Source organism: Peromyscus leucopus, unplaced genomic scaffold (genome assembly GCF_004664715.2).
Source record: "Peromyscus leucopus breed LL Stock unplaced genomic scaffold, UCI_PerLeu_2.1 scaffold_113, whole genome shotgun sequence".
In the NCBI taxonomy this organism is placed as follows: Eukaryota; Metazoa; Chordata; class Mammalia; order Rodentia; family Cricetidae; genus Peromyscus; species Peromyscus leucopus.
Window position 1 is genome coordinate 449,361 of NW_023504259.1, and position 26,024 is coordinate 475,384.

A 26,024-nucleotide genomic window follows, 5' to 3' on the forward strand; every position below is an offset into this window, starting at 1 on the left:
TGGCGAGGGGTGCAATGTGTCCCACTGCCTGCTTTCTCTGAAGGCAGACCCCAGCCGACATTGAAGAGAAGGAAGACAGAGGACAGGTAGTTCTCCAAAGTCCAGCCCTGCCACTCACTTCCACTCCTCCCTCCTCTGCATGCGACATCTAAGTGCAGAAGCCCCAGCAGGAGAACATTAATTCTAGGAAGAGCTGTTAATTGGAACTTACAGTTACTGTGGTTTTAAATTTCATACAGCAAGTACCAGTGCGTGAGAAACATATGCTGTTGGAAACGGCAAAGACTCATTTGTGTGTCTAATGAAGCTTTTGAATGCAGGCGGTTATTAACTCAGAGTTTTGACTGAATGGGTAATCATGATGTATAAATTTGTGTAATTGCTTAACTAAGCAAATAGCTTTGTGTCACTTCTAGATAATAATTTTATTGAAAAAGTAAACATCTTTCTTTCTCTTCCTGTCTGTCACACCCTCTCAGTTTGGAGCTTTAGAATTCATGCCCACTTGCCCTTATCCTTCCCTGAAATGGGCCCTGGCATTTTCCAGCTGGAAGAATGGAACACAGGCGGGAGGGGTCTTTACAATGGAAAACCTGCTGTTGAGGTGCCCTGTTCTCATACACATCTGGCCTATGCTTCCTGCCTGTGCATATTTATTTCCCAAGGACTCATTGATTTTTGTGCTATTGTATTCACTTAAAAAAAAAAAAGGGCAAGTTGATGGCATGTACTTATCTTCTTTCTGTTTTTTTTTGTTCCCCACACCCCTAAGGCTCAAAATGCCCAGCAGCTCCATGAACGAATACAGTCATCAAGTATGGATGCCAAGTTGGAAGCCCTGAAGGACTTTGGCCAGCCTCTCTCCGCGATGTTACCTTTGCTCAGGAGTTCATAAACCTGGATGGCATCTCACTCCTCACTCAGATGGTAGAAAGTGGCACTGAGTAAGCATACTCCTTCCTAGTCTCCCTCTGTCTACTCTAGAGCTGTGGTATGTGCTACATTCTTTATTCTGGCAGTTTCTATCATGTGGCCCTCTGTCTACTCTAGGGCTGTGGTGTGTGCTACATTCTTTTATTCTAGCCGTTTCCAGCTTTAGAGACTAGACCTTGGCCAGACCCTGTGAAAAGTGGCTTGAACATAGCAGCAGGTCATGGGCTTGTGATTCCCATAGCTACGTCCATCACACACCAGCTACATGGTGTCACATGCTCAAAGTCCCTCAACACCTCAATTTTCATAGTCCAGAGGAAGAACATTAGGCCATTACCTCAAAAGGCCTAGCCAACTAGGCCAACTAGAATTATATTAAAACTATAATTCTCTCAACTATTAATCTCTCAACCCCCTTGCTTATCCAACGGAACTTTCTTCCTCTGTCTGGAGTAAAACTCAGAATATGATCACATGTTTTGAAGTATTTAGAGCCTTCTTAAAATACTTTTCTTAAAGGAGCACTTTAATGATTAAAACAAACACAATTTAAAATTTAAAATAAAAATATTTATTGAGTTCCTACTGTATGCAGAATGGTGACAAGTGTCAAAAAACTTTAAACATGAACCTTGTCTTCCCAAAATTGGTGGACAGTATTATATAGTCAAAATTCAAGGGTATTAATTCCTTGCTGGGCCAGATTAGAGGCTGGGCAGTTAGATCTTAAATGGTCTTTCAGAGAATGAGACAGTAGGTGAGGCCTGGCAGGAGCTTGAGTTCATCATGACGGAGCAGTAGGTTGCGTCTCAGGTAGTGAGACTGATCTTTTGGGTGAAGACTTCTGTCTCTGGTGTGACTAAGAAGACTAAAGGAGCAAGGCTGGGCCAGCTTCCCCATGTGGTGAGAGAGTAGCCTGTTCACCAGGAAGGAAGAGGTCAGAGTGACTGTCCATGGGGTCAGCTGCTGGTGGCATTGATGGCAATGGTATACTGGTTTAGTTGACTACAGATTAGTACATGGATAAAGACGGCTACCAAGAGCAAGAGGCGGGAGAATTACAGAGGACTGCAGCTTAAGTTCTGGTCATTTGACTCTGTCTTCCATTCTCAGAGATGTGCAGAACAAATAGGGGACTGTGCACATTGGAGACCTGTCTGCTCTCCTCTTTCCGTCTTCTCCTTGTTCTCCTTCCTCCCACCCTGGGCATCATTAACTCTCACTGCTTCCTGGAAACCGAAATGAAGGGATGGTAAACTTAATGAGGATCAGCTTGATGAGCTCTGTAGCACTGGTTAGCACTGGCGAAAGATTCTCTGTTTTTTCATTCAAAGACCCTACATTTTACAATAGTGCTACCATTTTCTATCTAATAATGCTCTTTTCAAGTTTAAAATTGGGAATCTTGTCTCACAGACAAGTAGAAAACTTTCTAGGACCGAATAAAGAAATCAAATCAAATTCTAAGAACACAAACTAGTGTTGCAGTACCCTTTGGTTGCTGTTTTGTTTTCTGTGATGACTAAAATTCTCCTTAAGACATGGTGGAGCTTCAAACAGCCAGGAAGAAGCTGAGAATGAGTTGGCAGCAAGGATTTGACCAGGAAAAGAAAGTGCCGCCCGGTGGCAGATGCTTCAGAGGAAATGGAGGGTGGAGTGTTTGTCATGGTTACTTTTCTGTGCTGTAAGAAAATACTCCGACAAAAGCGACTTAGGGGCTGGAAAGATGCTCAGTGGTCAACAGCATGTATGCTCTTTCAGAGGACCCATATCAGGCTTCCACATCCAGCTGTAAATCCAGCTCCAGGGATCTGAACCTTTTCTGGACTCTGAGGGCACCCACAGTTACAAGTGCACGAGCAGCCCCCGGCTCCCTAAAGAAACACATTAAGCACATAATTAAAAATGAAGTAGAAAGAAAATGAAAAGCGATTTAAGGGAGAAAAAGGCTCATCTCTACTCAGTTCCAGGGCGAGGTCCTTCATGGTGAAGCAGCTCTGACTGCAGGAACCGAGTGAGCTGGCCACAGTGCCTTCCTTCATAGTCTGGAAGCTGAGGTGGGGAATGCCAGTGCTCAGCTCACTTTCTTCCTTTTTGTATAACCCTGGATCCAGTTGTGGGAGTGGTTACCACCCAGAGTGGGTAGGTCTTCTTACATTAACGAGTCTCATCTAAACAACTCCTCAGAGCTTGCCCAGAGAACATCCCCAAGGTGATTATAGAGCTCATCAAGTTGACCATCATAGGTTTACCCATCCCTTCATTTCGGTTTCCAGTAAGCAGTGGAGAGTCCTTTCGACTGGAATGAGCATGTCTTACCACATGTCTCCCAGATGACTTCTGATCTCCTGGGACAGTGAACCTTTGGGGCTTCTGCTTCAGGGACATTTGCTAGCATGTTAAGTATAAAGCTGTTAGTACCTTTTACTGATATTTTCCATTGCCAGTCACTTATACATCATAGGGAGTGTTCTGGTGCCAGTCGTAATGCACTGACATTAAGTGGCTCTTTTATATATGCCTAGGTATCTGGGCACTTCAGCTTTTTGAATTTTACAGTGTGAATCAGTGTGCATACATCTGAGTTTACCAGGATGGCAATAATAATAGTAAAGGTCCCCAAGTTAAGGGTCCATGTGTACATCATGAGCACAAGGTTGTGGCTGGTCACTGTGTTTTTTCAAATGAAGCCTGCATATCAATACCCCTCCCTTTTTTCGTTTCCATGGCATCAGTCTGCTACAGGTGCCATCACATAGTTTCAGGGACTGGTAACTTAAACAACAAAATGCCCCTCCTCCCACTGTTTCTGAAGTCTGGAAGGTGTCTCCAGGGTTGGTTTCTTCTGAGGTCTGTTCTCTTACACAGATGACTGCCTTCTCCTTGTATTCTCATGTGCCTTTCCATGTGTCTGCACATCCTAGGATATCTGCATATTCAGAGTTACTCTTCTCAAAGAGGCACTCTTCAGATTGGATCACAAGCGAGTCTTATAATTCGGTGGCCTCATTCAAACTAATGGTCCTTTCTCTGAGTATAGTTTCATCCAGACGTACTGGAGTTTGCAGGTCCAACATGTGAATTTTGGGGCAACATAGTTGAGCCTGTAACACTCATCAAAGGACCGCTACCACTTTTGTTTTACAAGAAAAGAGTGTATGAAGGATAGCATGTACTTACCTTGTTAAGATTCTTCTCATCGATCCGATTGCCTTTCTCCATGGCTCACCATAACCCAGAGTCATTCAGAACAATCCCTTTGCTTAACTCCTGGCTGTCAAAGGCAGGGCCTTAATCATACTGTGCTGCTCATGTACACTGAGAGAGAACGTCAACACCAGATGTTCCTTGTGAACAATACATTTTTTTTATGTGAACAATCCATTTTAGTATGTATTTTTATTTTCAAAAGAATGCCATACTCATTAACATGGTAATCATTTGTAATCAGCCATTGCAACTTGACACATACTGTCGAGTTTCAGACAGTTTAAACAGCAGGAGACCAGATCTTGGGTGAATTCTCTTTTGCATTTTTCTTTCACATTTCCATCATGCCACTTTTTCTGGGCTGGATAACACTCTTGGGTTTTTCTTCTGCTTTCCCTTACTGCATAAATTCAAAGCCCCAGTGGTTTTAAAGACTGAGGGAGTAGGCATGAAACTCCAAAGCCTCTTTTCTCCCCTTGCTAGTCTGTATCTCAGGAAGAGGTAGCTTATTTGATCCTCAGCCACTTTCCTGATCTTTTGCTCAAATTAAAACAGAAAGAAAAAGCTGTTTCTTTTATAAGTAAAGTGGATTCTCGATTAACCTAGAGCAAGACTTTAAGTACTAGGAAACTTTGGAGTAGAAACTCCTGCAGCTGGGAAGCCCTTCAGTCTCGGCAGACGGCCTGCTGGGAAGGTGGATATTTCCTAAGTGGGGCTGATGGAAAGTGTTAAAAAAATGCTGAAGAAAGACCACTGACCATTTTTCTCCTTAGTTTTGGTAGTGGTTCAGTTCAGACAGTTCCAGCTACTTGCCATTACCCAAGGCTTCTTAAGGTCGCTCCCCAGGTAGTACCAGGAGACACCTTGGGGTGACATCACTACCGAGAGAAGCACAGTGTCACTTTGGCAGAAAGCAGCACTGAAAGCCTGAAATTACCATTTCTCTCCTGTGGAGTTTTTGAATTTTCATCCCTGGTTCTAACTGAACCTGGTATGGAAACAAATAGCATTGTGGGAAGGAAGTAGGTTGCCCAACCCAAGCAAGGGGAAGGATGCTAAAGAATGGATAGAAGACAAAAGATGGCTAGTCAGAGACTGGAAATATCTCTGGCTTGATTCCAGAGAAGAAAAATATGTACCATTCACTGCAAGTCCAACACACACACACACACACACACACACACACACACACACACACACACTCACACACTGCTGTTCACTCATTATCCCACCCATGTTTAAGTGGCCAGTCATCACTGGGGCAGACAACAGAGAACTTTTCCAAGAACAGAGGGCAGAATGCTTACAGTCTCCTTCCTACTTGGCAGCTTGAAAGGAACATGACACCATCAGTTTATGAGTAAGCCAGAGCACCACCCTGGACAGCGAAGCCAAGGCCGAAGAAAGCAATTCTTCTGCTTCCGAAGAACCCAGTCTTTACTAAAATTAACTCTTATTCCCTATGAAACCATATCTATTGCTAATATATGTAAATCTGCCAAAGGAGAAAGAATGCTTTGTATTTTGTCCATCCACAAATAACCACATTTATTATCTTCATATATAATCATGTTATTTTAAATACATATATGCAGAAGATTTATGAAAGTAGACTTATAGTCATTTCCTTCACAATATGCCTTTTGTACTCATGTCACTAAATACTATTCTTTCCCTTATTGTAATTGTCCACATATGCTTTCATTTTTACAACTAGTCGATACACTTGATACGCAGATGACACATTAATTCAAAGATATCCACAATGGTTAATCACACCCATATTGTGAGGGATTTTCAGGGTGTTTTTGTGAACATTTTTTATTTTCTTTCTTGTACCCTAGCTGTTGGCTATTTAAATACTTTGTAGGGGGCAGAGAGATGTCTCAGAGGATAATAATTTGATCTTTGCAGAGGACCCAGGTTCAGTTCCCAGCACTCACATTAGGGAGTTCACAATAGTCTGTTCCAGGAATTATGATGTCCTCTGGCCTCCGGTACCTGCAAACATGTGCCTGAACATCTTACACACACACACACACACACACACAGATGCACGCACGCACACACGCACGCATGCACGCACGCATATGCACACGCACACACAATCTTTCACTTACTTTGTTAGACTAAGATAACCGGCTCAAAAAAACAAGGATTTTTAAACCATTTCCCCGCAAGAACAATTTAGCAGCTATGCTAGGCTGTCCTGACACTTCGTCATTACTTTGGGTACCTATCAGTTTCTAATCCCTGATTACTGCGGGCCGGTATTCTATACATTTTCTAGTGTTCCTGGGAACACTCAGACATTCCGGGAGTTCCTCTAAACTGGGGAATTAGTTAGTGCTGACTTGGCTGAGATCATTTCTCATAAATTTGCTTTTTTTTTTTTTTAAAGACAGTTTCATAATCGTTTGGTGATAGAAAAACCCTTGTTAATTATCTCTAAAATAATCAATACTATGTTTTTAATTGCCGACTCTTTGTCATACCTGTGGTGGCATGAAGGAAATCTGACAGGCGCTGTGTGCCTCCGTGTTGTGTAGAAGTTGCCGCAGTATCACAGGCTCCGTTTTAGTGTCAGAGTAAACTTCTGTTACCCTGCCTGTTTTCCCTCCTTGAGCTGGAGCTGTTTCTGCTGATGACTATTGTGAGCCTGAGGCTGGACGGTGTACACTAAGGCGCTGTAGCTTTGGACGTTGCACCCCACACTGAGGATAGATTTGTAGACCGTATTCCTTTAATCCAGTATGTGTTAAGTGCTGCACAGAACTTCTGACACAGAGTGGGTGTGTTGTGTGGTGTGTGTGTGTGTGTGTGTGTGTGTGGGTGTGTGTATGTGTGTGTGTGTATGTGTGTGTGTGTGTGTTGTGTTGGTAAAGAGGTGCTGGGAATGCTCAGATGTCTATGGCAGTTTTGTCTATGAGAGACATTTTCAGAAAATTTTGTTCTCAGACAAAAGATACTTTTTTAAACACAGTCACAAAGGACAGTTCTAACCCTGGCGACTTGACGTGTCTTGTAAGCCCTGGCTTTATGGGGGTTGGCTAGCCCATTTTGCAGTTTGACTTTAACCTCCTGTGAGGCCATGGTGCGGCCAGTGCCTTCACCCTGAGTGTGAAGGTTCCTGTCACCTGAGACTCTCCCTGGGGATTCCTGTAGCAGGCTCAAAGTGCAGTCCCGACAGTCAGCTCTGGAGCAACCCTCTCAGGGCCCTGCAGTAATTTGCATCACATAGGCCCAAGAGGCCAACCTCCCTAGCTTTCTCAGAGATTGTGAGGCAGGAAATTCCTTCAATAAGATCGGCCCCTCCTCCCGTCTTTGTGCTTTGTCTTTGTCTGTCTAATTGGGGATGAAAATTAGAAGAGTCACACAGCCTCTTAAAGAAGAGATTATCTTCTGCTAGAGGGAAGAAAGGATGAGACTTTGCCGTATAGGTCCATTTATCTGTCTGTCTATCTGCCTGCCTGCCTGCCATCTATCTGTCTGTCTGTCTGTCTGTCTTTCTATCTACTTACCTACTCATCCTTCTATCTTTGTCTTCCTTCCTATCTATCCATCTGTCTTTACTAAGAGAGAGAGAGAGAGAGAGAGGGAGGGGAGGGGAGGGAGGGAGGAGGGGAAAGGAGGGGAGGGGGGGAGGGAGGAGGAGGCGGGAGAGGGAGAGGAGGAGAGGGAGATAGAGAGAGAGAGAGAGGGAGAGAGAGAGAAGACGAGAGAGAGAGAGAGAGAGAGAGAATTGCTGGATACCAAACACAGTGTTTGTATGTGCTATGCAAATGTTCTACCACTGAGCTGCACCCCAAGCCCCTTTCTTTCTTTGAGACAGGATCTGGGAACTTAGCCACGTTAGACCTCACACTTGGCAATCCTCTTAACTCAGTTCATTGGTTGCTGAAACTCCAGGTGTGTGCCACCATGCTGGACTAGCTGCCCCTTTTAATATGAAGGCTCTTAACCTCAGGTGGCACTCCCTACACCAATTGCCCTTGCTCCTGAAAAGGCTTCTGAAATCTGAAGAGTTCACACTCATTCCTTTTCTTGCATGATTTGATATATTTCAATATGGTAAGTTGTCAATATGGTAGGTTGTCCATGTCGACACAAAAAACACAATTCCCACCCTCAAAAAGAACAGAGACTGTTATCCTGGGGCCAAATATAGTGACCATTGCTCAGGAACACAGATTTATGTCACCCCAAATTCCATGTTCTGATGTGGAAGCAGTTTCATAATGTAACAATATAGAAAATCATGAATCAAAATACTTTTAAAAATACATTAGTGGAATCATCAGAGAGGCAGGTTCTAGCAAAGCTAGGAAGCCTGTCCATAGGCCTCTGAGGCTATCTGGTGCGTTCTTAGCTTTGGGGCTTGTTAGAGACTTAGCTTTGGGCTGGCAGTGGTCTGCTAAGTTAATGAGAAGATTTCACTTGATAGTCACAAGGATCAGACACAGGTGGGAAGAAAATGAAGGTCTAATTGGTAAACTAGTCTTGCAACAGTTATATGGAAGTTGTGCCTTCTTTCCAGGTCTTCTTAGAGTGTTCGCCAATAGGGCTTGCTCAATAATAATTTGTTGAAGAGATTTTGCAGAGAGGTGACATTTAAGTCTCATACAGATATAAACATGCCATGTGTTAAAAAGAATTTTACTTTACCCAGTAGAATATGAGGGAAGCAGACAGACTGTAATATTCCAAAAAAGAAAAAAAAGTCAAAAGAGCATAATTTATAGAGCAAAAGAATGTTGAATGAATTGCAAATGGAAACGAAACTGTTTTTCATAGCAGGGAGGAAGCCAATTAAATCATTAGCAGACAGGACAATAGTACATTAGTTATTTAGAGTTTGTGGAGTTGTAAAAAGCCTTCAAGTCAGCTGGCTAGGGCCTGATAGGCAGAAGGCTATGCTGTGTACATTTACAGTTGTCCATGGAAACCCATGTGTTTCTCCCGCTTTATCTACTGTTTTCTCAAGAGCAGACCCATAGTCTCTGCCTTTATCATAAATGCCTCTTGGGTCTTTAAAATTTTCAATTGTTGTTGACATGTGATGTCTCTTTGTCTTAGTGATCATGTTACATTTGGTCACTTGATTGGACTAGGTCTCCTTATTGTGACATTTCTTCAAAATTTGCAGTTGATCCATAAATAATGTGTAGGAAACTGCTCTGAAATCATGGACAATCGAGCCTGTCACCCCAGTGCCCCCCTCCAGCATCAACATCCTCCCTGTGTCTGGGATGGTCCCCACGAGTGCTTTCCAGCACCACTGTTTCTCTGTCTTACTGTCCTTCTGCAGCAGCAGCTCCGGGTTCTAGTGTTTGTTTTATCTGTTGATTGTAATGGGATGCTTGGTTAGCTCCTTGTCATTTTTGTACAGCTCTTCTAGATCTGAGCTCATGGATGTCATTTGGTGTTCAAATTGGCCATGATGAGCACAGTGACACAGTGGAGGTTCATAAACATCATAAATCAGGTTTCTATGACCACCCCAGAGGTTTGCTTCTTAAACTTTATGGCCACACTGCTCTTTATAACCAAGTGGATCCTTTATTCCTATTTGTTCTCTGTCACCAGTATTGTTTATTGATGTTCCTCTTGTCCCAGGCTTAGCCCAAGGCTCTGCAGTCTCAGAGCCCTGCTGACTGTCTCTCATTATTTACAGACATTTCTTTCTGTTTTGGCTCACCAGATGTTCCCTTTATCTACTTTTTTCCCCCTTAGCACGAGCATTTCCAAAGAAACTCTATTCCCTGTAGTTCCACTGGCTTCTTAGAAGTATCCCAGTAGCTGTGTGCTCAGGCTAGTCTTTCGTTACTCCTTTGATTCTACCAATGGCTTTTGATAAAGTAAGTCAAATAATAAACATTGTTTTAAATAAAGGAAGGGAAATGAAAAAGAAGAGGAAAACTTAGAGTTTAGTTTTCATGTGGCCATTTGAGTTTCTGAAGGAATTGTCAGCAGTGTGGGAACAGACATAGCTCCACACTGTCAGCCTCAGCAGCGTATAATTCCCCTTATCTCTTGATGCATTGACACTAGCCAAACCCAGATACTTGACTTTGACATCAGCAGTAATGGATCAGACATTCAGGACTTGGGTTGCTTGTACAGTGAAGCAGGGTTGGAGGTTTTGTGAAATATATTTTAATACAGGCCTCAGTATAGCAATTGAGAGAAAGAGGTTATCTCAGATAAAATAGGACATACCTAAGAGTATGGGATGTATTTTCTAAGAAACAGTCACAGAGGATAAAACATACTCTTATGTGGGTATGGGTTACTCATGGGAGTCATAGAGAGTAAGACTTATGCAAGTGTAGGTATGGGCTCCTCAAGGGAGAGTCATGATTAATTATCTTAGCATTAACCATACATACCATTTCAGTGGCTCTCAAATGTTGCTAAGAAAGTGTTTTTGTGTTTCCTCTCTTTTTATGCGTGAGATATGTGAGCAGGCTTTGGAGATGCCCAGCATGGGGATGGTGTCTGTAAGGTAACAATACCAGGAGCCACTGTAGTTTTGCAGGGTTAGTACATGCCCCCTCCCTGTACATGGGTTCCTAGTGAGACTCCTAGGAAACTGCAGCTTCTGTCCAGGAAGGGAGAAGGCTTAAGCAGTTGTTAATTTGGAGAGATCTTTCTTCTTTATTGGCAAGAGATTTCCACCAGATTCATGAGTAAAGGGCCTGGTCTTTTCTCATGTGCCCCTAACTCTCCCATCCTTCTTTCTTGCCTCAGGGTTACATTTAGAATAGAGACCATCGTGTCTCCTGAAGAGTGAAGTCAGCCAGCAACCACTTAAGTACTTAGCTGTGTGTACCTCAGCTTCTGTCTCTATCCTCCTGCAGAGCAGCCTTGGTCTTCAAAGGGTTGGAAAGGCTGTGAGCTTACGTACAGATGGACGGCCTGGTTCACACTTGACGCCTTTGTCAGTCGTGAGGAAAGAAAATCAGATGTCAGGGAGGCTCCTCCAAGTAACCTAGAAGTCAGATGATTTTTTTTTGGGGGGGGGGACGGGGTACACGTGGGGAATAAGATAATGAAAAATTCAAGAGCTAGTGAAAGCAAAACACTTTGAATACACTAAAGAAAGTGACATTGGCACAGGGAGAAATCAGAAGTGACTGGTGTGCAGATCTGGCGCAAGACAGTGACTTTGGAAGTTACCCAATCATGAGAAATCCCTGTCTTCTCCCATAGGTCAAGACCTTTCCCCTTCTCAAATGTCTCTTCAGTTTAGGACACAAAGCTTTATCTAATGGGTATTCTGGGGCTTGAGACTGTCCCCTTTTTCTAGTGGTGGGCTCAGTCACACACAGGTGACCCGGAACTTTAAGTCTCAGAGTCCTGAGAGAAGCAGGCACCAGCTGCAGCTGGAGGAGAGAGGGCGTAGCACCTCCTGCTTATCTGTAACTGATGAACTCTGAGCACACTTCGCACTGAAAATGGACCATCACAGTCTGTTTCTTATAGGTGTGACGGGCTGTAAGGAGGGATAGACACTAATCCACAGACCAACACATGAAGGCAGATCTGGCTGACTTGAGGAATGGAAGGAACTTTGAGAAAATTAGAGTCTTTTAGTCTATCTCTGTCTTCTTGAGCCTAGGAGATGTTGTCCCCTGCCTCCCAAATTTTCTTTTCTCAGCTTAGTAATCCTAACACTTTAGAGGCTGAAGCAGGAGGAGAGGATGCTTGTAAATACAAAGACAGTCTGGGTTCCATAAAAGAGACTTGTCTTCAAATGAGTAAGTATAAGCCATTTTTAACATGCATAAACATTTAGGAGCCCACGTGCCCTTTATTCAGTCAGGTTTGTCTGTTGCAAACCCCATCTCTGGCCTCAGTTCCTGGCATCTTAACTGACCGCCATTGTTCCTGAGAGGATGCACTCCACTCGCTCTCAAGAGGGGAGGAAGAGATTACAAGCAGTAGGGATTTTATTGAAGAGAGAAAATAAATTATTTCTAGTCTAGTCCTTTTGCCACAGCTTTATTCATTGCAAAGTTACCCATTCTTGCTCCTTGGGGTTTCTTCCTCCGTTAAACACAGGCGCATCCTCGTCTCCTGACTGTTACCATTGTTACTGTCAGATGTTACTAACTCTGGTTGATGTTCTGAAATGGACAAGTGTTTCTACTGGCCTGTATCTAATCCTGAATTTTCTTCAAGATAGGTCTTTTATGGTAAAATCGTTGCTTTGAAGCATGTTCCTCATATATATATATATTTTAATTTTGCAGACGATACCAGAAGTTACAGAAGATTATGAAGCCTTGGTAAGAATGCATCATCTATTGATGTGATTTCATACTTTATTACTCTGCATAATTCATTTGTAACCTCTCATTTTATAATTATGCATCTAGATATTTTGAGTATTTCCCCTTTTTGTTTTGATGTTCTTATAAACAACTTAATTTTTTCTTTTGCTGTTTACTTGTGCAGAAAGGGTTTTATGATTGTTACCACTAAATGATCAAAGCTGAACTGCTGTCTTCCTTGAGCAGTGATAGGTATAATTTATGCACTACTTAAATAAAATTTTCTCTTTTGTGGCCTATGTGACGTTCAGAGTTAGAGTCTGACTTTCTTCAGAGGCCCAGAAAGCAAAAGATCCATTTATGTATATTTAAACAGGATTTGTACATAGAATAAAAATTATTTGAGTCTGGAAAAATAGTTGCTCCTCCATCTCCTATGTATTAAGCTATCTGCATTACATTTATGTCTGGAGAATGTTAGAAGTTACTTTTTAAAAAGTTTTTTCTTTATTATTGAGAATTTCAGTGTCTAGTACATCATTAATTACTATATAGAAGAAAAAACATTAAGGATGAGCCATAGTTAAGAGAGGGAGAAAAAAATACTTTGTAGAAAACTGAAGCCAAGATGACCAGATATTGAAATTGACAGGTAAAAATTCTACAACTTGTGAAGGTAATAAAAGTAGTAATAGTTGTTAGTGGTGGTTGTGTGTGTGTGTGTGTGTGTGTGTGTGTGTGTGAGAGAGAGAGAGAGAGAGAGGGGGGGGGGGATAGGGAATAAAAGAAGGCAATGGTGGTGCAAAAAAAATATGAACAAAAGTCAAACAAAAGACTTTGGAAAATGTCATAATGAAACTACTTTTGTATACTAGTAGAAATTAGTAATAATAAAAATATGCTTAAAAAGTGAAATATTAGTATAATGAATGAACTTTTGGAAGTCTTAACAGAGAAACAGAAAATGTCAAATACAAGCAGATATCATTTATAAAACTAGAATAGTAGGGGCTGGAGAGAAGATTCAGTGGTTAAGAGCACTGGCTGCTCTTCCAGGGGGCCTGGGTTTGAGTCCCAGCACCCATGTGGCAGCTCATGACAGTCTGTAAACTGTAGTTGCTGAAGATCTGCTGCCCTCTGCTGGCCTTTGTGATCACTGCGCACAACTGTTACACAGACATCCATGCAGGTTAACCAATACACACAGTCAATACAAATTCTAAAAAGCCTCAAAAAGATTTTAAAGTGGTTTAAAAAAAAAAAACCCTAAAAAGTGCAGTAGTTAAAATAAAAAATTCACTGTATGAGAATTGAAGGTGGCAGAAATATGACCTAGCTTTGAAGTATATAATTATTCAGGCTGAAAAATAGAAAACTGAATAGTAAATACTTGACCTATGAAGTAACAAAAATGACTTAAAGCGTACTTAGAGTCTCAGAACGACTCTCAAGGGGAAAAAAATACAAGATATAAAAATATTTGTAGATAATTACAGAAAAAAATTAAAATCCACAGAGTTATATAAATTCATAGAGTTAAGAAATTCATGAAACCTACAAGAGATGAATACAAGGAAATTATATCTGGGAACATAATAACTTCTGAAATCAAGTTAAAATTAAAACCTTTAGGGCAGCCTGGGAACTTACTACATTGCAGTAATTAAAAATAAGAACGAAGGAGTTCTTGCTAGAAATAATGAATACCAAAAGGCAACACGTTAAGAAAAAAAAAAAAGAACAAAAAAGCTGCTATCACCAAAATTTTGTATTTGATAAAACCTTGCCTGGAAATGAAGCTGAACTGAATAATCTTTTAGTTTTCTACAGGAGAGAGATTAATCCAAATGTGTTATATGAAATTGTCAAAGAACTAGCTAAAAAGACAGCTTATTGTCAGCGTACATACATTATATGAGATTAAAAGCAAGGCCTTCCAACTAGAGAGACCCGACAGCAGATAGAAATCGGGCTGTATGGGAAAGCATGTAGAACACTGGGCACTGGTAAGTGCACAACTATATGAAGATAAAATAAAGTTTACATTTTTGTTTGAGGACATGTAACTATATAAATGGAAATTAGGATGATGTTTTACTGTAGGGTTTATGATCTATGCAGATTTAAAATATATGACAGTGAGATCACAACAGATGGGGACGTAGAAAAGTATACTTTAACCAGCTTCCTTTTGTATAATCTTCCCTGTAAGCAGACCTTAGTGTGTTAATAGTTCATTTTGTAATCTATAAAATCACAAAAGTTATTTTGCTCAAAGTCCAATGGAAAAATTAAACTGAGCTACTAAAACAATATTTAATTAACTCAAAAGCTAGGCGAGAAAAGTGAAAGAGAAAAATATAGCTGAGACAGATAGAAACCAACTATAAATTTTATATTTAATCTTAATACAGTAAATGTAAATGGACTATATACTTTATTTAAAAGGCTAGGGTTGTCAGAGAAAAAAAATGGATGACCCCAGATATAGACTATTTATAAAATATAAGAGGGGAACATACAAATTTGAAAGTTAAAATGGAAAATACATATCTTACACATGCTAATAGTAACATATTGAACAATTTTATTAATATCAGGAAATATAAGAAAGAAAGCTAATATGTTGTCAGGGAAAAAATATAACTAATAGTAAAAATAAGTCGTCAGCAAACCAAAAGTTAAATATGTATGAATCTAACAAAGCTGCAACATATATGAGCAAAAAACTGATAGAAGTAAATAAGCCTATCCTCCTAGTTGAGGATTTTAAACCACTGTCTCCTAATGGTATTGTTTGAAATTTAGATGGTCTTTTAATAAAAAAAAAAAACCCAGAATCAGGTATCAGGGTGAAAGCTGAACGACCAGAGATGCAGAACAGCCAGCTCCTAGTTCTTACCTCTATGAAATCCTCAGTCTAAAGAGAGTGAGTACCTGTTTCCTCAAGCTTATATAGCTTTCACTGCCCAACATCACTTCCTGGGATTAAAGGTGTGTGTCCTTCCCAGTACTGGGATTAAAGGATTAATTTGTGCCACACTGTCTGGCTCGGTTTCCAGTGTGGCCTTGAACTCACAGAGATGCAGACAGATCTCTGCCTCCCGAGTCATAGGATTAAGGATGTGTGCCACACTGCCTGACTTAGTGGCTGACTCTGTCCTCTGATCCTCAGGCAAGTTTATTAGGGTACACAATAATGGCTAGGAAAACTAGGTAAAATCAGCAATATAAAGATACTGTAATTAACATTACTGAATGTTGTTTATGGAGTGCTGTGCTTATCACAGAAGAATACACATCCCAGTATATGTGAAATATTCATCATGACAGATCAGATGCAGATCATAATGAATCTCAAGAATTTTGAAGTAATTGGAATTATGTAGATTATATTTTTCATTCTAAGATCATTTACCAGAAATCATTAAACAAATAGCTGAAAATATGCATATGGTTGGAAATTAGAAAACATGCTTATTTTTCAAGAGTTGAGGAACAATAACTTTATTGAAAGTGCAAAACAATTTGAAGTGATGATACCAAAATTAGTGTGTATAGGTAAAGACAGTGTTTAGAGGGAAGTGTATACTCTTAAATGCTTATGTTAAAAAAAAAAAAAAGAAGATTAAAAATTGCCGTCTTTAATCCCAGCACTCAGGAGGCAGATCTAGGTGGATCTTTGTGAGTTCAAGGTCAGCCTGGTCTACAGAGGAGAGCCAAGCCAGGACAGGCACCAAAAACTACACAGAGCCCTGTCTTGAAAAACAAAAACAAAAACAAAAAAAAAAAAAAGGAAGAAATCAGGGATAACACAGAATAGGAGGATTAAATGGGGTGGGATAGGAAAGCAGGGTAGAGGAAGGAACATGGGTAGGAACCATTAACACTTAATGCCCTTTGAAAAGCCACATGGATACCTACTACTGTGGAAGCTTCCTAAATAAATATTTTTTTTATGAAAGGTACTTAAATGGAGTCATCACATAAAGGGATGGGGATGGGATAATGGTCTAACTGGACTCTTATGCCACCAAATAAAACCTCTAGTGACAGGAATGGGTTACAACTTGTTGAGTTGTTGGCCAAAGGGGTCTCAATAGACACTTCCAAATACCACAGGCTATTGCCAAGATTATTGATTACTCTCTGTAACCTTATAGGTAAGGCCCTATTGCTGAACACAATACTTTTATATCATTAAATATGGAGACATTGAGCTGGTGCCCAGCTAGAAGCTTCACCCTTAATGACTAGTGTTCATGGTGCTGGAAGTTATTTTGCATGCTAGTAGAGGAGAAAAGCAAATATGCAGCTACAAACCCTGAGACCTACAACAGCCACCTGCCTGCAGGATATACTGGTGCAATAGCGGCACAAACGTTATGGGTGTAATCAACCCCTTTTACAATTACATTTCAGGCCCACTCCATGCGATGGAAACCATAGCTGACACTGCTAAAATGGCCTAGAACCTGAGACTAGACCTGTCAGGCTTAGGGAAAAACTTGCTCTTTTGCTAAGGCAGTGGTTCTCAGCCCTCCTAATGCTGTGTGACCTTTTAATAGGGTTCCTGGTGGTTGGTAACCCCCAACCATAAATTATTTTTGTTACTACTTCATAGCTGTAATTTTGTTACTGTTACAAGTTGTAATGTCTGTGTTTTCAGATAGTCTTAGGTGACCCTTGTGAAAGGGTCATTTGACCCCCAAAGGGGTCATGATCCCAAGTTGAAAACCTCTTTGCTAAGGGAACAGAGCAATAAAATATTTCTAATGATATATTGCTTTGCCCACCAATAAGTACTTTGACTAGCCCTCAGCAGAGATGTTTCTTCTTGCAGTGGATGGGATTAATACAGACATTCCTAACTAGACAATGTGCAGAGAGTGAGAGACTTTTGAGTACTTAGTCTTAAGTGCGATGTCTTTATCCAACCCCTCACTTCAAGACTCAGGGGTCTATGCCAAAGAGGAGGTGGAAAAAATTGTAAGAGCCAGAGTGGTGGATGATTCCAAGGGAATAGTGTTGTCCAGATACAACAGGGCTGATATGCCTATTAACTTACAGAGACTCTGTCAGCATGCATAAGAAAAGCACAGGTTCAAATCAGACAGAATTCCAGCACTGGTAAGAGGGGTACAAAGTCCCATTTCTAACCAAGAAGCTATTTACAGTTAAATTGATACCTGCTGGAGAAGAGAAGATCAGCTTTCTCCAGTGGAGTGTAACTGGATCTGTCAGCCACTGTCCAAGGCAGATTCCAAGCCCATGACCAGTAGTGGGCCAATAGAAAATGGACACCATGTATTTCTGAGGGTGGTCCCGGTGGTGTTTGCATTACTGTTTTTGTTTGTTTGGATTTTTGATTTTTTTTTTTTTTTTTTTTTTTTTTGCTTTTGAGGACCTGGGAGAAGTTGAGGAGGGTAAAGAATATGATCAAAAAATTATATGAAAAAAAACTTTAAATAAAAAGAAAAAATTAGGTGTATAAATTTTACTTGGACTAGGAAACATCTGAACTTATTAAGTAGAGAATAAAAATAGCAGTTTATGAAAAAGAAAAGAGTCAAATAAAAAAAAATTTTAGGAAAATAAAGTATTTGGAGATCTTTATGAGAGTAAGCTCATCACGGAGGTGAACAGCAGGAGTAGCAGAGACTATCTGGCAAAACCTGCTGATTTAAAAGCAAAATGAAGGCATACTGTGAATATTTCTCTCCTAGTTAATTTTAAATTTTAGAGAATATGCACAAAGTCCTTATGAAATTGAAATCACTGTTGTACCTGCCATGGAAACACATGGCTCTGATCTCCTTTCAAGATAACTTGCCTCTCAGTCAGGAGGACTTGAGTCACGGGACAGCCGTCAGCTGTAGCACGATCTCAATCTCTGCCAGCTTTGAGTCAAGGCTGCTCCCTCCCGGCAGCCTCCAGTCTTGAGCATGGGGAAAATACTAGGGGCCCACCTCTTTCTGCCCATTGTGGGACTCTTCCAACAGCCATAGTTTATTTTGCAGTTTATATCTCTCTAGTTCTAGAGTTTTCCGTTAGTTGATTGTTAGGTCTCTATCTACTTCTTCTCTCAGACATCTAAGCTACAATCTGCAAACTTTCCATACCCAATTCTACCTTCTGCATTATATTCTTTGATTGTGTACAAGTGTCTACATGTGTATGGGTGTGCATGCTCATGTGTGTGTATATGCATGTGGGGCTCAGAGGGAAACCTTGGATGCTATGTTCAGAAAAGTTGTCCAGTTCCTTTGAAACAAAGTCTCTTGTTGGCCTAAATCTCAGCAATTACACTAAACTGTCTGGTTAATGCTGCAGGGACCCTCCTGTTTCTGCTTTCCTAGCTCTTGGGTTTCAGGTACCATCCATCAAACCGAGCATTTTATGTATATACCAGGAGCATCAAACCCAGGTCCTTTCACTTGCAAGATCAGTGTTTTTTTACTGACTGAGTCCCAGGCCCAGGCCTTATCCTTTGTCTTTCACAGGCATTACCTGGTTTTCCATGAAGCTCCTCTGTCTCCTAACTCTGTCCTAGCGCTGCTTCTTAGAGAAACAAGATCTATACATTAAAACTGACTCCTGATAAATAATAGCTGTGGGTGTTCATGTTTTCTCAGGTAGTTGAGATCATTATAAAATAAACTTTGCTGGTGTGAATAATGATTACAAAGGTAAATTCCATCACACATTTGTAAAGAATTATCAAATATATAACAAATAGGGAGGAACAGTTTACAGCAATTTTATGTGGCATGTATTATTCTAATACCTACATCTGACTCTGACAATAAAGGAATTAAAAAAATTATGGGCCAGTTTTCCAGTGAACAGAGATACAGAAGATCTCAGAAATGTATAACATAGGACTAAGCAATACATTAAAGACTAATATGCCTTGATTGATGCCAGCCTTAAGTCAAAGATGTTATCTCTCAGCCTTTAGTCACTGAGCATGGGACGGGATCATTGTTAATTTCTATTTTCAATTTAATTGAATTGAGTGCTACCTAGGCAATAAATATAGTATTTATTTTCTCTGTCTCTGTCTGTGTATGCATGCATGTTTGAGTGTTGTGTGTGTGTGTGTGTGTGTGTGTGTGTGTGTGTGTGTGTGAGAGAGAGAGAGAGAGAGTAATGTCATTTCCAAAGAGAAGGTGGGGGTGAGAGGGGCACTGTTTCAATAGACTGAGACCAATGAAATAGAAAGGAAGCTGCTAGTGCAGTCATTTATTTTCTCCAACTCCTCTTTCTACACACACACACACACACACACACACACACACACACACACACACACGCACACACGCTTCTCTCTTTCTTTGCCACCCTGAGGTAAACAACCTCTGATAATGACTGATGTGAAACTGAGCCAGTGTGATTCTCCCCTCCCATAGATTGCTTCATCATATATTTACCACAGCAACAAAAAGTTCAACACATTGACTGTAGCAGGAATCTTAAAGAGTCTTATTAATAAAATCAAACCTGTGGCCAGTTATTGGGGTGAATGCTGGAAGGTCAGAGAGACAGAACAATCCACAGCTACCTCACCTGTCCAACTTATCAGCTGGTCCTGTTTCCTCAGACTGGAAGCTTCTGTGTCCTCATCCCAATGGTTCTCAGCTGAACTGCTGCTCGAAAGCCTGAAGCTTAACCAGCTAAAAGCTTAACTAGCCAAATACTTAACCAGCCAAATGCTTATAGTTTCTTGTCCTCATGCCTTATATATCTTTCTGCTTTCTACCACTACTCCCTGGGATTAAAGGCTCGCTTTTAATGCTTAGCTGTATCCTTGAACACATGGATTTCTGCCTCTGAATGCTAGGATTAAAGGCGTGTGCTACCACTGTGTATCCTCTATGTTTAATATTGTAGTTGTTCTGCCTCTGACCCCAGATAAGTTTATTAGGGTGCACATATTTTGGGGAACACAATACCCACACAATTGACCAATGTGATTTCTACAAGAAACAGCCTACCAATTGAAAATCAGTGTTTAGTTTTTAACAAACACATGAAAGATCAGATAAAAATCACTTTTTATAGAGGAAAAGACCATAAACCCAATATTCATTCATATTAAAAGTTCCAGCAGTAATAACTACATTACCTCATGAAGACCATCTATTTAAAAAAGGTCAGCAAACTGATGGTGCAAAGTCTGATGTTTTCTTAACTTGAAGATTAGTCAAAGGCAAATATGCTTCCTTTCTGTATTTTCTACTTGGCATAGTTTTGTATGAGTTCTCACCCTGTGTAAAAAGCCAAGAAAGCAGTTAAAAGACACAGTATCAGAAAGACACAAAACTATCTCTATGCATAGAAGACCCAATTATATAGAAAATTCTAGCAAAGCTACAGAGAGCCTGGCAGGTATGATAACGACATCCACCAAGGTCTTGAGATACAATATCCATGTATAAAATATTGTGTACTGTCATGTTTACAGCAAACAAGTAGGAATGACATTACATTTTTCCATTTATAAAGTGTCAAAATGAGAAAAGAGAAAAATTCTTATGGATAAATTCAACGCAAACGTGCAGTATCTGTTCCTTGAAAAATAAAAGCATTGCTCAGTGACATTAAAGACCTAAATTATTGGGAACAGACATTTTGTGGATGGAGAAACAATACTGAAGATATAAATTCTCCACAAATCTTAGTTTAATGCTATATAAATCACTGAAACAAAACAAAACAAACAAAACAAACAAACAAAAACTGAGGGCCCATGAAATGGCTCACTGGTCAAGTGAACTTACCTGAGTTCAGTCCCTGGAATTTTCATGGTGAAAGGAAAGAACTGTCTGCTGCTGCAAGTTGTCCTTTGACCTCCATATGTATGCTATGGCATGGGCATGCATCCACAGATGTACACACACAACACACACACACACACACACACAACACACACAACACGGACAAACAAAAAAAAAATCAACCCCCAAACTACACACACAATAAATAAGTAAATGTAAAAAGTAAAAAAAAAAAAAACAAAACAGAACAAAGACAGCAGCAACAACAACAAAAAGCAAAAAAATGAGACAATTCTAAAACTTAAGTGAAAATACATAATGGCTAGAATAGCCAAAGAGTCAACAACAAAATTGGAGGATTTCATAAGATGCCTGTAAGACTGGTTATCAGGACAGCATTATATTGACATAAGGAAGAGAGACCAATAGAAATATAACCAACTTAAATGTTCAGGAAAGAAGTCATGAGCTTGCCTACTGATACAAGTGTAACTCATTCTGGAGGATAAGTAGACTGTCTAATTGAAGATTTAGGTGTCTACAACTTCCAATATAGATAAATGTTATCCATATTTGATAGAAAGTACATGGGAAGCCTAAACAGGGGAGGAACTATAGCTTTTGACAATTAAGAATCTATTTGCTGCTGTTCATGAATAGTGTTAAAAAGTTTCCTTTATGTTCAGCATTTCTCTCGTTCTGTATTGGGCACAGCATCCTATGAAAATGCTTGAAAGGCCTATACTTTTGCAAAATTAGCAGCTTAAGTTTACACGCTTGTTTTTAGATGGCTGGGTTTTTGCTGGAATGAAGATTCCATCTACAAATTGATGAAAAACATTTATTTGAACCATTCCAGCACACATGGTGTGTCAGCTGTGAGAGTGGCTGCCGACCAGCACGTGGAGATTGTGGCAGTCAGTACTGCAAAATCTTTACCCTAACATGCACACACATACACACACACACACACACACACACACACACACACACTCAAGCAAAATAAGTGAAAAATGTTCTGAAATGTGCCATGTGGTTTCTTTATATTTGTAATTCTCTTAAGGCTTGATCCTCCACTCAGCATTGATGTTAAAAGTAGAACCTGGGCTTTTGCTTTTGTTCTATAAACTCCGAGTCACTCCTGCAGGAGTGGAAGTAAATATTGACATCAGCGTTCAATAAAAGTTGTTATCTCCCCTCATTCGAAAGAGCTCTTTTGATTTAAAATAGAATAAAAATTTAGGATGGTCTCTTTTCCTTGCAGCTGAAGTTTTGAAGTTTAATTGTGAAAACGTCTTCATGGCAACATACTATGTCACTTAGCAATTAGTCATAATGAATTATATGTTCTCTGTGGAACATATGTGTGTATGTGTGTGTGTGTGTATACTATAATGTGTATTGCATGAATGTTTGTTATGTATTGTACCATGTAACACACATATCACAATACTGTGTTAACATTTAATATATTAGGAGGAGGTTGTATTATATGATTCTTTCTATCATCAGTCATCTAGCTATTGTTTTAGAGAATGGGCCAATTCTGACCCAAGAGTATCTTGATAGTCGCATTATGAGACACAGCCTTTCTGTTCCTCGTCAGTCATCAGTGTTGAGGATGACTGACAAGCAGAGCTTGCTGTCTGCAGCCTGGGAACTTCTGTTCTTGCTCCTTATTAGCTATCCAGATTGAAGTCTTAGACAACTGGGTTTGGAGATTCAAAAACCAAACACTTCTCCTCTCCATCTATCTTCCTTTCCTGGGTCCTTGAAGCCTGTTGGAAGAATCTGTAGACAGAGCTCTTGAACATTTTAAGGGAGGATGATTATTGCCCTAAGGCCACTGGATTGGGATTACAGCTGGGGAGCTGACTCATTTGGCCTTTAGATTCCTTTAGTGTGTGGTGTGTGTGTGTGTGTGTGTGTGTGTGTGTGTGTGTGTGTGTATACACACACATATATGATTTCTCTGTTGTTTTTAAAGGACTAATGGAGATGGCTGGCGAGCCTAAGGCCATGGGTGCTCCTTTGCTCAGATGGCTGACTGGGAAGGAAGGGTTGAGCTGGCAGTGGATGCTTTCCTGGGCTACTTCTAGTTCTTTGGTCAGTTCTCTTATCAGTGTCACCGAGGCAGACATTTTGGTGCTGAATAGAGGCTGTGGTGGCATGTTTCATGAGGGGGTATGGCAGATCCTTTTAGTGTCTGTGAACCTTTAGCATGTCAGGTATAAACCAATGCCAGATTGTTTTACTTCTGAATAATACATATATTATAATGTTTTCACAGCAATACAGATACCTACCCAGTCTAGTAATAAGTATTACTAATTGAATGTGTTACCTGCCTCTTATTTCCTGAGGCGTTTTCTCTTATAGGGACTGATCATGGATTTTCTTGTGATTCATTATATACAGGGTTTACTTTTATAGTTTTACTTAACTTCCTTTGTTTTTTTTTTTTTTTTTCTTAAAGCCTATTTCATACTTATTCTAGTTTTTTGCTCTTTCCAATCCTGCATTTTCTGAATGGTGTTTCCTTTAGAAGTGTGAGCCTCTGATGCCACCTAGGGGCACCTGAGAGATTTGGGATGCTTGTGTTTTTCCTGCTTCTAAGAACAGACTACATTTTACATGGAGGAGTGTGCAATGCTCGAAGCCCTGAGCTTCATTTGCTTTTGAAAATGCTACCTTTTTGTGGTGACATTAGGCAGCCCTCGCCCACTGCCGTTTGCAGGGTAGGCACCGGAGCTGGCTTCCTTTTCTTAAATAGCCCCTGGGGTACCGTCACCACCTTGACTCCCTCCTCACTTGATTCTCATAAATGAAGAAACTGAAGCCGGGATGGTGAAGTAACCTGCTGTGTAGAGCTGGAGGCCAAACCTTTGCCACGTGACTTGAGGCCACCCACCTGTTTCTTTTTAGTGGGTCTCTTCCTCTCTGCTCTCTGTATTATTGTCCTGTGAGAGTCACTTCCTTTCTTGACGGGTTCCTTTCAGCACTGTGGCTTCCAAGATGAACGTTGCTTTCTAAAGCTGGCCTGAGCAGAAGAGCAGCAGGGAGGGGTATGGAGAAGAGGCTGTGATGAGCGGCGAACCTCTTTTGTACTGTATTAGTTGAAAATAGGGAACTTCAATCTAAGTTTGTTTTGAGACTTTGAAATGGAGAAATAAGGTGACATGTTCTTCTGTAGATGAAAAGTCAGAACAACCAACTAAAAACTGAGTGTGCAAATTCACATTACTATATAATGTAGTATAGAAATCATGCTTGGCATTCTGTGATGGTCTCTTTGGTAAGGCAGCCAGCCATCAAGGTAGGATCCTAGAACTGAGCGCAAGCAAACTCCTTCTCGTGCTGGAAAGAGTAGTTTATTTTAGACATATTTAACTATAGCACATTTTGTGTGAATTTTTTTTTTTTCCTGGTGACAACTCAACCCCATGTGCACAGTAAAGCCTAAGACGTGACTACGTTGAAATGCTTCCTAATGTACATGTGACATCTTCCATAGAGATGAATTCTGTCGATTGACTCCATGTGGCATCTTCCATAATGATGGGTTCTGTAGACTGACAGGCTCACAGTAAGGGTCCAGGGGTTTCCCCTAGTACTTATCTGTGAGCACAAGAAGCTCCATGCCTCCCACATAGACATTCCTTAAATTCCAATGACTAAGTTCCTAGCTAGTGTAAAACAAGTGAGTTTAGTCACGTGCATATTTGCATATGTGTACACATACCTGCGTAGAGGGCAGCGGCTCTCAGTCTTCCTAGTGCTTCGACCCTGGTGACCCCAGCCATAAAGTTATGTTGTTGCTACTTCATTACTATAATTTTGCTGCTGTTTGTGAATCCTATTGTAAATATCTGATGTGGGACTCCAAAGGGGTTCTGACCCACAGGTTGAGAATCACTGACTTAGAGCACCTTAGTCCTATTTTGAGATTCCTTTTGACTGATTTGTATATGTGTGTTTATGTTCACGTGCTTATAAGAGCCTATGGAGGCCGGAAGAGGGCTTTGGATTCCCCTGGGAGCTGAAGTTACACTGCAGGTGGTTGTGAGCCACCCAACATGGATGCTGGGACCTGAACTCTGGTCCTCTTCGAGGGCAGCAGAAGTGATTAATCTCTGAGCCATCTTTTTCATTGCCTTTGAATCCTCTCTTCAGGGCTAGTGTTGCAGGGAGCCTTCCAGAGATAACCCCTCAGACACATTTTATAGCCAACTGAAAGTCTTTATTCCAGCCGTCTGGGGCTACAGTCAGGTATTCAGACCTATGTGAAGCACTGAGCATTTAGACCAAGAGGTTTTTAAAGGCAAAAGCCACATCGTGTTATCTTGCTCAGCAGATGCGGGGAGGCTTGCACAAGCAAACATTTTAGTGGAAACTAAGATAAGCTGCTAGCTGGAGCGGGGGGGGGGGGGGGGAGGTGTCTGTGCAAGCAAGCAGCAAGAATATAAGATGGAGGAAATGGAGGAACTTTTACATTATCACAGTAGTATTCTTAATATGATTATTTTAAATGTTTCTTCTTGATTCCTGTGGTCCATAAAATTCCTCTTTTACTTCATCTGTCATTTGCTGAGAAGTTGGTTAAGCTATCACTCCTGAAAGCTTATACTCTTTACACTATGTGAAGAGCTCTGTATGCAGTCTTGTGGTTATATAGCAATTATCCGGCTTCCCAGTTGAGTAAACAGACTCTCAGAGGGGTTAAGTGAATTGCCCAGTGGGACACAGCTCTCCAGAGTGTGGCCCATGTGAGGCAAGCTTGTTCAGTCACTGACTGAACTGGTTGTTTAGAGTTTCTGCCCTTTCC

The 26,024-nt window shown here is 40.6% G+C and overlaps 1 protein-coding gene across 1 annotated transcript in view; it reads left to right on the forward strand.

Moving 5' to 3' along the window:
- The first annotated feature begins 868 nt into the window (after positions 1-868).
- Positions 869-26,024, forward strand: part of LOC114685540 (engulfment and cell motility protein 1-like) — a 35,338-nt gene continuing 10,182 nt past the window's right edge. The window contains exons 1-2 of the mRNA XM_028860179.2: positions 869-944; positions 12,399-12,434. Coding sequence (XP_028716012.1) covers positions 925-944; positions 12,399-12,434 — 56 coding nt within the window. The 5' untranslated portion in view covers positions 869-924. The remainder of the gene's footprint in view (positions 945-12,398; positions 12,435-26,024) is intronic.